The 14,865-nt window shown below is 45.0% G+C and overlaps 1 protein-coding gene across 1 annotated transcript in view; it reads left to right on the forward strand.

Annotated features, from left to right (window-relative positions):
- The window catches only part of mnat1 (MNAT1 component of CDK activating kinase), a 31,604-nt gene that overhangs the window by 15,503 nt on the left and 1,236 nt on the right, over positions 1 to 14,865 (forward strand). The window contains exon 7 of the mRNA XM_022221730.2: positions 4,260 to 4,381. Within this exon, the coding sequence (XP_022077422.1) occupies positions 4,260 to 4,381 (122 nt within the window). The remainder of the gene's footprint in view (positions 1 to 4,259; positions 4,382 to 14,865) is intronic.

Here is a 14,865-nt window from a genome sequence, read left to right on the forward strand (position 1 = left end):
TATTTTTATCCCCTATACAATGCTGACCAGTGCTCCCCTCTCCATTGTTCTCATTATCACTTTGTGCATTAGCAAAGAGGGTCTCACTGGCTCTGGAGCTGTGGCTCCCCAAACCCTCGGGAACCACATGAATGTATGTAGTTTTGTGTGTGTGTGTGTGTGTGTGTATGTGTGTGTGTGTGTGGGGGGAGGTGCTGATGGAGAGGTTAGTCTCTACAACCTTGATGCGTCCTGCTGAGCTGCATAGTCAGGGGAGAGATGGGGGGGCCAAGAGAGTGCTGATGATTGTGCTATATATGTGTGTGTGTAGCATGTTTTGCTCTTTGGCTTTCTGAGCAGTGACTTACAATTGGAGCTGTTGACCAATTGGCTTTTCATCAAGACTTGCTTTCTGAACACTTAATAAGACCTTTTCCTTGATGGATCAATGTACTCTCGTGCTGAACACCACTAAGCATTTAAAAAAATCATTAGTAATTTAGAGTAGACTTGTCTAATTTTGACAAAATCTAAAAGGACAATTTACAAATGCATAATATTGTAAAAAGTCAGAAGTAATGAAGTAGGGCTTTCTCGATTAGTGGCAGGTAATAAAAGAATATGATCTAAAAACATCTGAAAAAGTGAGATTATTTAATTGGTTGAAAAAATATCAGACTTGGTATATTGGTACAGGAACGCCTGTTCCAAAGACAGAACGATCTCTTTAATTTAGCACAGACAGTGTTGTGCCTTAGGGACAGACCGGTCATACCTTAAAAGTAATGTGACTTTTATGAGACCCCTGTCCCATAAAAGTTACATGAATGTCTGCCATACCACTTTGTCAGATGCACTATCCCTTTCACTTTCCCTGCTGGTACTGTTAAGATGGACAGCAGAGTTAAGAGAGAGTAATGTGAAGGTACATCACAAGCTGAATTCAACCCAAAAGGCGTAGAGCAGTTTTCCGAGCCAGCACACCTGTCACCTTTTACAACTGGAGGATAGGTAACTGTGACAGCTTTACTTGACCTTTTAATGCAGTTCCTTTCATAGAAACTGATGCTGGTATTACCAGATCACTACAACTCTATCTGAACCTGAAGTCACAAATGCAGGAGAAGTAGGAATACTCCCACTGGCACTGTGGTGATTTCCTCACATCATCCTCCCCTGCGGTTTTATTAAGATTGATGGCCCCCAGAGTTTCACTTTAGTGCCACAGGGGCATTATAAGAGTCTTAAATACCAGTTACATTCACAAACTTGTAATACACACAGTGCTGTATAGGTAGTAGAAAGGGCCTCCATGATGACAAAAGCAGATGTTTGTATTGGCTCTTTCGGTGGTGCTGTTCAATGGCCCCTAGTCCTTTAGCCATTTCTGCTCTGCTGGACCTGGCTTGGGGTCCTCACTCTCTCCTTCTATTGCCCCCTTTCGCTGGAGACTTTGGAAAACGGCATTCATATTCGTAATTCATACAAGCTTTTAATAGTAGGTGGTGAGTTCATGATTGAAAGTTTCAGCAGTATTATTAGGTGAAGTGGAGGACACTTGTGGGAGGGCACAGCTCTGCGTTGTGACCAGCGTGTCTTCTAGCAAGTGATTCAGATGTGCTTTAAATCCTTAATTTACACATGTATTTAAATATATTCAGAGGTGCAAAGCCTGCTTTTGTGTCTACATGTTTTAAACTGTGTTTGCTCATGCCTATGTCCCTATGCCAGTTTTGAAGGTGTCCTTGCAGAGGAATGCAACAGAAATTTCTCTGTGCTGGGGGTTGGGTCTGCTCTGTCTGTCACTTAAAAATCTGATTTACTGCACTTCAGCCATCTGCAACTCCCAATTTGCTGCTCTCTTTCTTTGCCATTGTGGACTTTTCTTCTGCTGCTGCTTCTCCCTCCACCCCTTCGTTCCAGTGCATCTCTTTGACTGGCGCAGTAGGGGAGTTAAACAGTGCTGAAAGTCTGGAAGAAGATGGATGGAGAGACTGAAGGAGTGCGAAAGAGAGGGAGAGTGACTGGGACTGGGTTTGCTGGTCTGGGTTTCATTAGCCTGTGGTGGGGCTCCTCTGTGTTGGATGAATGGATGGGACGGAATAGCGAATCACTGGCACCTTCGGGTTAAAGGTTGAGTTAAAACTGTCGAATAGTCCACCAACCCACTTTGAGGTACTGAAACTGTGTTTTAAAAACTGGCATTGCAGACAGTGGGCTAAATACCATCTGCACTTTACCCAGTATTTATTGGGTGTTGTATTTTTTCTTATTATTTTGTATAAAATGAGTGAGCAAGAATTGATACGTGTCACATTTTTCCCTCAAAGTTAAGGAGTATAGATTTCCTGTGACTGATGTACTTTGTTTTACAAAAATGGCTCAGTGATGGAAGACAATAGTACGTGTTATTTCGGTGACAGTAGATTCAGAAGCATAAGGCAGTGCAGCCAAGAGACATGTTGGGCTCTGAGTAGACATTCAACTTTCATTATTTCTTCAGTGGAAAAACCCACGGTATTGCTGTTAATGTGCTGCCACTGTCCCTATCCCTGCTGCTCCCCCCACCTGCATGTATAAACCACTGCCGAATGCAACAGGTTCAGACTCGTTCTGTTCAGATCATGAAAAGTCATTCTGCAAAATAGAATTGGGTGATATGGACGAAATCCTGTAACATATGTATAACTTGTTATGAATAAATTCTCAATCAGGAATGTGGTTTTTAGCTATTATTGTGAATTTAACACCTGACAATCCAAGTGCTTCAACAAATTAATGCTAAAATCATATAAAGATATATATTTGACCATTAATTTACAGCATTGCCAACAAATGCACTACCTGATGAAATCACAGTATATAAGTGTGTTACAAACTTTAATCACTAGAATATGTTATGCATGGCATCACATATTGATGATATATATCAGTGTAAGTGTATAGCTGTAGTCTTCTTTTTGCTTTGTCTCTCTAACTATTCCACACACTGACCTGACAACAACAATAACACCCTGTTGTATTTGGCTCAGAAACTCTGCATCTATTGCCATCTCTGTGTGCATCTCTTTGGTGCTTTTGTAACTTCCAGCTTTGCTTTGGTTTCTTTATTTCCCTGTGTGTGTGCTCGCATGGGCCAAAGCATGTGTGAGGGCGGGCAGTCTGAGGCCGCAGGGCACATGTTATTCGTTTAGTTTGGTTTTCGTCAGCTCCCCTCTGTGTTCTGTTGTTTATACTCCCCCACTTTTTTCTTTGCTTTCTCTCTTATCTTTTTATCTTCCCTTTGTCTCTGAGTTCCTTTGCTACTCTCTAAAATAGTCCATGTTTGTTTTAACATCATCTTTTTAATTCCAGGTTTGTTTCATGACTCTGGCTTGTCTTCTGAGTCTCATTACTTTAATGCTGCAGAAAACAGAGTGGTCTGATGCTGTGTGGAAATTCCCCTTTGATGGCAGAGCCCCAAATCGAACAATTCTACAGTGTCCTTAAGAAGTCTCGTATTTCTCACTCGATCACAATGGTCAAGAGCATTAGGAACTGGAGTAGCCTGACTGAAATCTCATCTTTGAGTAATTATCGACTGAAGGCTTTTATAAAACAGACTACAGTTTATAATGCTTGACATTGCAGGTTTTATGACTGTAGGAGATACAGCAGGGAAACATTTGTTTGTTGAACAGTCTTAAGTAGTTGCCTCATTTTACTGACATTCAGATTCATGCAGGGTTGGTTGGAAACTACTTTGGTGAACCCATGGAAAGACAATGGAAACAGCACGTAACTACGCTCATCATTTATGCACTATCATTCGGATTGTTTTTTTGGTGGTTTCGTGGAAATAGCCAATAACAATTTCTGATCCAAATTTAATTTACTTTGTTACCAAGAATTACATTTCCTCATCAACCAGACCACAGTTCTCTTGTATGATATTAACATTCATTTCCTTTTGGTCAGATTTTCATTAAGAATAGTTGCTGAGTTGCCAGTAGTATGTTGACCACTAAAAACATGCTCAGTCATTGTCACAGTTGAGTTTCTCCACCAAACCAGCAGTGCCCAGGGAAAATAAAAATGCTGTTTGACAAAACTCCTACTTCCAAACCAGTCCTTCAAGAACTGGTGGTTGTTCATGCTGCAGTTTGATTGACATTAAGCTTGATCCAAATAGTTTTTACCATTGTGCCATAACCATAGTTTCCAGTGTTGCGCTACACAGAGACAATGGAAATTATTGTTTTGTGTTGAATGTTCTGTCTCTCCGTCTTTTTTTGTTTCAGCGTCAGACGGTGTCGCTCCAGCCTGTGCCCAGGATAGAGGAAGTTCTGTACCACTACAAGCCCCTTCAAGTTGAAACCTATGGACCCCGAGTGCCTGAACTGGAACAGCTGGGCAGACTCGGGTACAAACTGTTTTACTCATTCTTGTCGGCTCATCAGCTGCTGTCACTTACTGTAGGTATTCATTTATCATTGAATACAGTTGAATACAGTTGCCAAGTTAAATAACAGGAACAGAAACAACAATGTGTTCATTTTTTCCTTCTAAGTTCTTTGGAATTTCCAGAAAGGAATAGTTGACATTTTTTGGTTAAATTTATATGCGTATTCCAGTGAAATTTCCCTGAAGGAGCAGCTCCATTTAAACTCAGGTAAATACCAAATACAAGTTCAGCTGACCTGCTGTGTAATGAATTATAATAGCAGGTAACTGAATGGAATTCAATGTACGCATAAAGTAATTACTACTGGAACTCAGTTTTACTTATAATTGCTACTAAATTAAAATAAAAACAATAAATTAATAGGTTCTTTTGCGGGACCTTCCCATTAATGTACAATTCCATATCAATTACTTTTTTTGGAAATTCTAGGAAACTAAGGACAGATAAAGTATATGTGATAATTTTTTGTTGTAGGTGTAGTGTTAGAGAGCTACTAGAGACTTGGTCTGTATGAGAAGCCTGGTTCGTTTCACTGGACTCGCCTCTGATTAACTGGGATAGTGAAAGCAAAATGAGGGGGAGGAAGGCTGGGAGAAAGAGAGAGGGAGTAACAACCATCGCCCTGCCACAAGCCGCCACAGTGCATCTGCAGGAGCGTCCATTAACACACAGGAAGCGCTTTCCCCGACGGCCCCTTTGGGCCAATCAATCCAGGACGCCATTGGTCCAGTCCTCACAGAATGTAAGCTATCCATCAGGCAGCCCAGCGCCCAGCCGTCTGCACTGCAACTGGCTGGCACTAAAGCATGCCCACACACTGACATCGGCCTGGTTTTATTGAGTGACAGAAGCAAAACGGGGTCGTATCCTTTTTGGGTGAGCTTGTTGACTTTGAGCACTGCTTCATCCTTACAGTAACCTTCATTTGGCTGAGAGGTGCATATTTGAACATAATGTCAGCATGTTTAGGATAAGAGATTTCTAGTTTCACTGCACTTTATTCTAAGATAAAAGTTGCTATCGACTTTTGTTGCGCAATCACATTTACCTAATTACCTGGAAAAGCACCTACTTAAGGTGAAACATTTCAGGAGAGTTTAAGCTGAATAACTGGCACTTATTTACATTATGTATTCAGTGAAGTGCTGAGGTCCGACTTCTTTTGGCCAGGCTAATCAATATGCAGATGAAACACATCTCACAATTTTTGCCGCATGCTGAAGCTCAGAGGAGGGAGGAAGAGGAGGGGGGGCCCCCAGTGTCAGCAGTTCAAGGGTCCAGGAGGACCGACGCTGGAGAGGAAGGACTCTGCCACAGAGATAAATGAGGCTCTGTTCAGTGAGGAACACCAGTCCCTTTGGTGCAGGCTGCAGGCAGCGACACAGACAGCTCCGTTCAGACAAACCACAAGTCCCAAGATGCACCGTGCTGTTAAGTAAAAGCAAAGAATAGTGCTGACACTTCTGCGCAGTTGGCAGTTTGTGATTCAGCTAAGTTTGAGGTTTTGTGATATACACAGACGATCGAGCTTTCATATACACATACATACACATACACACGCACACACACACAGTGTCCCTTACATCTGCTGTAGGTTTTGTGTCATGCACACTCATACTCACCCTTGTTATTGCAGTCCCAGCATTTTGGCCACAATGGAACTTATGTGATGTGGTAAATATTCACAAGTGTGTGTGCAGAGCAGACAGCATTGAGAGAGTGAAAAGTGAGTCCCCTGTGTAGAGTGTTGGACCTCGTACAGCTCCAGGCCTATGACCTGTGAAGGGAATACGCTTGAACGTGTGAGGAGATATGGATGTGCCTGAGTGTGGGTGAGGTGCAAGGGGCTGTGAGGGCCCAGGTACTTATTTTAAAACATGGCTGTTTGTCTTGGTCAAGACCCACGGTGACAGCAGCACCACTGGTGATTTGTCTTGGACACAGCCATCAAGTGAGACTGGAGAGTTGAGCTCACACACCCCCTCCCTGGTGGCCCCGGGGCCTCCAGGGCTCGTCTCTTGCACAGGATGTCCAGTCAACACAGGACTGACTGGAGCCATGCTTTTTATGTCAACCAGCTCTTTTCTTCTGTACCACACTCCCTCTCCCTCTGTCTCAGTGTCTGTGTCTTTTTCGCCTTGTCCCTTTGCCCCCCAAAAAACCGCAGGAGCGCTGCACGGCTGCCAGGAAAAAGAAAGGCCACGCCTCTTTCACTGTCTCTCCCTCTCTGTCAGCTGTACCTGAATAAATATGGGCTGAGCTGAGCTCTTATATTAAAGACAGATGCCTCAATACTGGAGCAGAGTAAAGGCTGCATGTTCAGGCAACAGGGGTCTCCAAAAGTGCCTATTCAGCTTCCACCTCAGCATCCACCTCCTCCATACACATTCATATTCGGGGGCTCCTCCCCTGATGTGCAAAGGTGTGTAGGATTCGCCACAGAGGATATGACCCCGACTGTGTGAGGTTTCTATAATGGCGCTGTAGTGCTGCCCATCTCTTTGACTGGCATGTACCCAGGAGTGTGCGTGAGCTGTAAGAATTATGAGTAGACGGTGAATGTAGCACTACAGCCTGTGCTCCAAATGTCCTGCCATGGATCCTTGCTTTTATGTTGAACAGTAAAAGCCTTTAATAAACAAAATCAAAGTGGAAGTAAATACTGCTTTGGAGACCCAAACAGAAACATATGATGTTTACATTGACATGGCTGTGATATGAATCCCAGCACACAGCACCCTGAGACCAAAGCAGTAGCTGCTAAACTCCCACCGCCTCACGCTTTCCCTCTGTCAGCTGATGGATATAACCTGAATTGAAGTGCATACATCAAAATGCGCTGCACCTAGAAATCATGCCTGCATTTTAGTTTAAATAAGTGTGTGCATGAGCTCATGTAGGCAAATACTAGTTTTCTTGCAAGGAAAAAATATTGCCTATTTTTGTTTGTGTATGTAGATGAGCATCTGGATCTGAGTTTGTTCTCTACCAGAATACTTTTAAGCTCTGACTGTGTAGGCGATGAAAGACTGACTGGGATCTTGGACAAGGACAAATCATATGGGGGGAAAAATAGGGGAAAGAGAAATTGGCTGCGGAGCGTTGAAAAATTCGACTCAAACCTCAAGTGCTGACAATGAAAGCTAGCCAGAACAGTTGTTTGTGTTGGCGCAGGTCTCCCTGAAATTAGCCCATCTCTCTCTGACAGAGGTTGCTCAATGCGCTGCGCCAAATGCCAGTGTGTATAATATTTTGAAGTTTTGCCTCCTCCCCCACTCCGCATTGCTCTCTATAATTGGTGGAAAAAGTGAGGTTTTCTGCTGGGAGTGCTTGTCAGGCATCCGTCTCTTGTCGGTGGGGTGACAGGGAGCAGCTGAATGAACAGAGTGTTTAGTCTGGAGCTCCTCTCCTGGGGATGCACTTCTCTGCACAAGGAAGTAGTCCTATGAACACATTCTCTCACCAGAAGAACTAGTCACTAGTCCGAAGGGTTAAATAGCTGTTGGTAGTTTGCTGTGATCTTCATTGATTAAAAAGACGACCAATGATCATTTTCATCCTCTGAAAACTGACCCCAAGTCTTCATGTTAGCTGGAGCTGTTTTTTTGGACATATGTACATGCATATACATGAACACGCTGAAGGAATACATAAATCACTTGTGCACACACAAGTAGACTAGCTATGTTTAACATGTACTTAAAGGACGCCTGCTCACTGTTCTGGTTGGGAGCCAGGGGTTAATGGGTCTCTGAGTGATGCTCTCCTCCTGCCTGTGTTCTTTAGCTTTCTACGCATCCCTTGACATCCGCGTGTTTATTAGAATGGTGTGTGTATCTGTTTGTTTGTTTGTGTGTTGGGTTATACTGCATGTTAAGTGCTTTGGTGCGAGGGAGATATCCAGGATAGTCAGTGGTGCCATCACAGCCCTCAGTTCCTGGCAGCCAGCTTTGCTAGCCTCTCCCTGCCTGGTTGGCCTGACTCCAAGTCTGAACTCTCCATCTTTCCAGCTCTGCCCCCGCTGGCCAAGAGCACTACCAGTGACCCTGGATTTGGCTCTGGGAGTCAGCAGGACCACTAAACATGGTCCATAGAGTACTCTTGAATCCATTTCTGCCATCACTAAATTAGAGTATATGAGGTTTAAATTGCATACAAATCATTCTTTCCTTCCCTTACTTTCCCCTCTCACTCTGTGATGAAAATGCAAGTCAGCCATGACATTTTTCTTTTTCTCTCAATATGCAGAGGACAGCCACTCCAGAGGAATCTGTGGAAACGGCCATGAATAGCATTTTCATGTATCCCATGTTCTCTGATCCTGCAAGGCACAGATCCATCTGATGGGCCTGATGGGGCCAGGGGCGGAGATCAGAGGTCACTGACCACAAGAGAGCTGAGGTGCAGGACCAGGATCTCAGAGTGCTGAGACTGACAGGAGCAGAGTGATGGCACCTTGGAGAGACGGGTCTCGTATTCTGGGCCACAAATAGTCATGCACTCTCTCTCACACACAAACACAGCTTTGATGCTTAAGTTATGAGCTGAAGAATGAGGCGCCGGTTAGCGTGACCTCAGATGAACTCTTTCAAGAGATGCGGTCTTTGATCTACTTTTACTACTGTTAGATAACGTCTCAAGGCATATGCTTTGCTTATGTTTATCCAACTACATATTTGGTGACGTTGCCAAATAGTACCATATTTGGGATATGGTTTGACTCTTGCACAACAATAGGGCTTTTCCTCAGATAGTTTGGGGTTGTCACCATAACGGAGCCCTAAAGCTTAACTTGGTTTCTCAGATATCTGATATCCTGCATTCTTCCACACTACACACTCATTGCACGTGCCAGTGTCTTTTGTTACTAGAACCAACATAGCCAGTAACTATTGACTTTCGTGCATTGTTTCACTGACCATTTAAGTGTTTCCATGGCTAAGACCTAAAAGCTTGACTGCAGCGATGGGGCACACAGATTTCAAATTTGCATAGCCAAAAGCGAGTGCAGTCACTACAAAAGTGTGGAGGCTTAAGGCCAGCTATTTGACTTGCAAACCTGACTGTGTCAACAAGATGGCCCATCTTTATTCACAGCATATTACCAACACTTTACTTTGATACGCAGCTCCTTACAGCACAGATTCTTACGCTCCATTGTGACTAACTATATCAGAAACAGAGTGGAGTGTGTCCACCGTCTGATTCTCCACCAGCCAACACCCAGACCATTATCCTGTCTGTCTCAGTAAACAGACCATTAACAGACAGAGCTGGTGGAGGCCAGATCACTATTGTTTTCCCTCCCATAGATCTGTGCAAATATTGATCTTCTCTTGAAGTATGAGATGAAATAAGCATGCGCTGTAGTTGACTAGAAGCTTTTTACTTGTGGGTGAGTCATTTCTGACCCAAAGAGCGGGCAGAAACAGAGGCAGCATTACAGAATGACAGAGTGGGAGGTACATTTGTCTTGTGTGTATTCTGGTCATCTGAAAGAGATCTCCTTTTAGTGTTATTGTTTTCTCTGCGGGCTGTGTGCCAGACAGACCAGCAGTCTCCTCCTGAGATGAACCCAGGACAGGCCAAACCAGGCCAGTGAAGGCGACACCAGTGGGCAGGGAACTCCAAGGATAACAGCCTCTCTTGCTTACTGATTTATTGGTATCACAGCCTAGAGGTGGCAGGGTCAACACCCAGCGCTGGGTGAGGTGATGTCTCCTGACTATTTTAACATACACTGCTCTGTGTAGAGAGTTGTTTGTTGCAGCGCACTGTCTGAGGTTGTGTGCTTTGCTTTTGAGCCTGACGGTGCTCATAACTGTGTATACACACAAGCTGAGAGCTCCACACACTCTGTGTGTGTGTTTTACACAAACACCGACAGACTGGAACTCTGTGCCTCTCCTCTGCTCCTCACCCCTGGGGCAAAGGGCCCAGCAATGTACAAGGGGTACAGGGGATTAGCTGTCTCATTTTCCCCTCTTAAGAGCTAGAGAAACAAAACAAACTCCTGTCATGTGGGCTGTGGGGACTTGCCAGGCACACCTCAGGGTAGGAGGTGCTTCTCCACTCTAATGTATGAATTATGGCCCTCCCCCTTCGGTACCTTTTCTTTCCTTTTGTGCTACCCTTTTTTTCTTTTTAATTGAAATCCTTTCTGCATTTGCCTAGTGTTTGAGGTGGTTTTGTAACTGATACCTATAGAACAGAGTCCCTCATGGGACAAGTCTATTCTTCCTGAGTGTATCGTCAATCTATTCCCTGAATGTTACATCTAACTGTCAAGGCTCCTTTGCTCTGTGTCTGGGTGTGTCTTGTTCTAGCAGCCATTCACTGGTCAGCATATGTCCTCCCATTGTGTACGGCCCCATTTGGTTAACGATGACACTGATGTCATGTCATTGTTCTCCCTCTTTGGTGCAGTTTGCTTCCCTCCTCCTTCTTCTAAGCTTTCCAGGGGGCAAAGTTATCAAATGGCAGCTTAGGAGATGAAAAAAAAGATGCTCTGTGTTTCAGGTGGTTTTAGGGGTGTGTGTGGCGGCTCTGCAGGTCCCACAGCTGCTGCGATTAGGTGGGAGGCCAGTGGTCCAGCCAGTCAGTCAGCCTCTACTGCCCCCATCAGGTGAGACAAAGGAGGTGCAGGGCTAAGGCACAAAAGCTCTGGATGAGTAGTGACAGGTGATGCTTGGACCAGGAAGTGAAGTTAAGTTTGGGCACAAGTTGCACAATACACCTTTATCATAGGCAGCTCGACAGTGTTGTTTTTTAGAGGTAAAACAAGCGTACCTCTTATTTATGACTGACACCAACTAGCTGCTTCTTGAGGGCGGCTTAGAGATTGTCAGTCACTCCAAATGAGCATGTATTTCTATAAGTGTTAATGTCAAGTGTCACCCAAAGCTTCTGTTAACACTCTGGACATGTTCTCTCCTTAAGTAAGTGTTAGCGATAATTCGCTTCCTTCTCCTCTCTGTTAGGATGCAGAGAGGCAGACTCAACCTATCAGTGGTGACGAGAACACACATGATAATAGATAAGAGGTTTGTAGGCTCATGAGGATGTGATGTAACCACACCGAGCCCCCCTTAAACACACTCACAGAGTACAACTTGAGATAATCTGGTGGACAGTGGGTAGGCTAATGGCTGAGGATCTGTCTCACACACTTGCATGTCCCAGAGGAAGCTACGTTCAATGGAAAAGAGTGTGACCTCTGACCCGTAGTGATGAAAGACTGCTGTTGACAGATATAGTATACCTGTGAGAGTTCTCGGTGTTTGGCTTGTCTACGGGGGTTTTGTTTCTGGACTGCCGCCTGGACCAATTCACACATTCTGTGCTGGTAAAATTCAGCTCCGTCGGTTCGTTTTTGGTATCGATACAAACAGCTCTGGCCTTAGATAAACATGTACGGACACACATGTGAGTTGTGTAGACACACTCATGGGGGGGCATAAGCACACATTGCACATCCACACAATGCGCTCAGTGTGCTGTGTCTCTCACAGGGGTACATTTTCTCTCAGGGCAGAGTGTAGGAAGGAGGGGCAGATGGAGTAGCAGTGCTGTGAGTGAAACCGGAGCTGCCTGAGGAATGCAGGGGGTGTTTTGGGAGGACTGGAGTGAAGTTTAGTGGGTGAAGGGGGGGTGACTTGAGGGGTAGGATGGGTGATTAGGGGGTGACAGCTGAGTGCTGACCCCTCTATAATGACAAATCATCTGGCAGGTGTGTGGCTGTGTGTCCCCCCCACCTCCACCTCCCATCATTCCCAGGCCAGGCATCCTCAATTGCTGCTGGAGCAGAGCGCTAAAGGAAGACTTCCGGACATCCACACTGTCATCCTGCAGGCTCATGACTGGCCTTTTAGAAGTATGGGGAGCCTCCGTTCAGATATAGCCTGGCTGGCGCTTGCCCGCTGCCCTCTTTGTGCATTCAACACACCAGACTGAGCTCCTTTGCTTTAATAAACATCGCTAATGAGGTTTCAGTCCTTGTGGAACAAGAAAGGGTAGGGTTTATTGATTTGTAGACGTCATTTATTTCCTTCCTGTGCCGATTCGACTGAATGCAGAGTTTACTACAAAACAGCTTGAAAGTCACTGTACACTGTTTGGGTCACGCTGATGACAGAACGAACCAGAAAGCTTCTGATCTTTTGTGCTGCAAAAACAAATGCTGACCCTGGATCAGTGAGGGAGTCGTGAAAGCAGGCAGGTGCTGAGCTGAGGACCGGTCTCAGGTCAGAGCTGAGACTAAAAGAAGGTGCTGGACTTGAGGATTTATGGATTCTCTCAGTAAATGACATTCATATAGCTACTGCCGGAAGTGCCAGTTTGGCTTATTTGTTAGCTTGTGTGAATGTAAAGCCAAACACATGCAGTGATTCTGCAGTGAGCATTGTTTAAGACGGACTCCACTGTCCTGTGCGTCTGCTCTGTGGTTTGTATGTTGATTAAATGTTGGCTTGTTGAAATAGCCGCTGTAGCATTACAGGCCTCTTTTCTTTTCCATCAAGCCCGGGCTTCCACAGCCCTTCTTAATCCAATTTTTGCCAACACATGGAGTCTAGACAAGAGGCCCAATGCAGCCTGCACCTCCTTCTGGTATCTGCTGTTTCCCCTCCAGAGTCCCAACCTTGCAGCTTTTTCCCTGAAGAACCCAAACACCCTTCATTCAGAAGGAGAGGCAACAATGCCGATCCGCACACAAAAAGGAGCCACACATTCTCAGCTGGAAATCACGCAGAACTCGCCGGAACATTTCGCCACTTATCTTTTCACTTTGAATTAGAGATGGGGCTCTGTGGTGTTTTCCAGGCCGCAGGAGTGGGGAATACTTTTTGGGTCCCGTCAGGAAAATCTCGTGAGCGTTATTAGCATTAGCAGGAGACATTACCCAGGTATTCAGAGTTCCAGACCTAAGTGGAAAAACGCTGTTAGCTCTGAACAGTTTTGATCCAACTGCACATGTCTGCTATTTAAAAGGAAAGGGTAATAGCAGATGGTAGGAATAAGGGATTCAAAAATAACACAAGCACTTTATCACCTATTATGCTTTCCAAAGGAATCTAAGAGTGTTGTTTGTTTCAAGGGATGAAGATCTGAGTGTGACACTTTGAGTTAATGCAAACTCCCTGTCATATTCCCTTGTGGCAACTGCAGTCTGACACGCACACTGTGTCACACTGTCATTCAGTTGTCTTCATCACCTGCACTCATCCTTTCCCGCTCCCCCTAAGCGACATAATGGGCCAGTCCAAAGTGACCCATATTTACCCAATAATACGAAGCTTTGAAAAGACCCATATCGTGTTGCAGCTAATGCTCCAGTGGGGCCCGGAGAGTGAAAGATGTTACCGGCCGAAACGGCTTGGGTTTCAGTGGCCCGCGAACAAAAGGCAGTCCAGTCCTCGGAGAGAAAGGGAGAAAGAAGGGACGGGGGCTTGATGGGGTGGGAGAGTGTTAGTGCACACAGTGAAACAGTAGTGTCAGAGGGGATCGAAGCGTCTGTTTCATAGTTGGCGTGTGGGTGTGTGTTGTATTTCACTTTATGATTGAAGGCAGCGTAAAGAGGCCGCCTGTTTTTAGCGGGCAGCACATTTTTAATGCGTTTCTTGTTGTTGCATGTCTTAGGTGTTTCTGAATCTGTCAGCGTTCTCAAGTACAGTCATGTGAAAGCGTCGAGTTTACAGCATCTATAGCCGGACATGTGTACGTACATGTACGCTGCTGTCCTTTATGGGAAGATGCGAATATAGCAGCTGAGTTAATGGAGCAGAACTGAAATAACCTCGGGTGTTTGGGGTGAGCGGAGGGCAGACAGGGTTGGTTTAAGAGAAGAGGGTTTGTGATGATGATACCCAAAGGTGATTTCACCTCATATCCTCCTTTGCTCTTTCTACTTCCCAACCCCCACAGCTCCATCGTGCACCCTCTTCCTCCCTCTCCTTCATGTTCTCTTTTTGCTCTCCTGCTCTCTCTCTCCTTAGGGGCAGGCAGGTATAAAGTTACACAGAGCTCTCAGCTTTCTTGGAAGGAATGACCACATGAGTAGCTTGGGGATTAGATTAGCAGGAAGAGCAGACTTAGCCAGGCTGTAAATAGCCCACTTTTTTCACCATTAAAAAGGCCCAGTACAATATAATCAATAGATAGCACTCATCTGATGCAGGAAGCCATATGAGAAGACCTCCCTCAAGTGCTCTGAAGGACAGGCTACAGCAGCTTGGGCCTAATGAAGTTATTATTAATCACTGGGCCTCCTGTTTTGAACTTGTGTGTTGTTTCTCTAGTGGGTGATGAGTGGCGCTTTGTGCGCAGTGCCTGATTGACATTTTGTGCTTGGCTATCGCTGGTGAGATCTTGTGTGGTATTCGTGAATGTTTGACTTTATGTGTTTATATCAGAGACATGCTAGGAAATATGTTTCAACTTTATTT

This window comes from Acanthochromis polyacanthus, chromosome 1 (genome assembly GCF_021347895.1).
Source record: "Acanthochromis polyacanthus isolate Apoly-LR-REF ecotype Palm Island chromosome 1, KAUST_Apoly_ChrSc, whole genome shotgun sequence".
In the NCBI taxonomy this organism is placed as follows: Eukaryota; Metazoa; Chordata; class Actinopteri; family Pomacentridae; genus Acanthochromis; species Acanthochromis polyacanthus.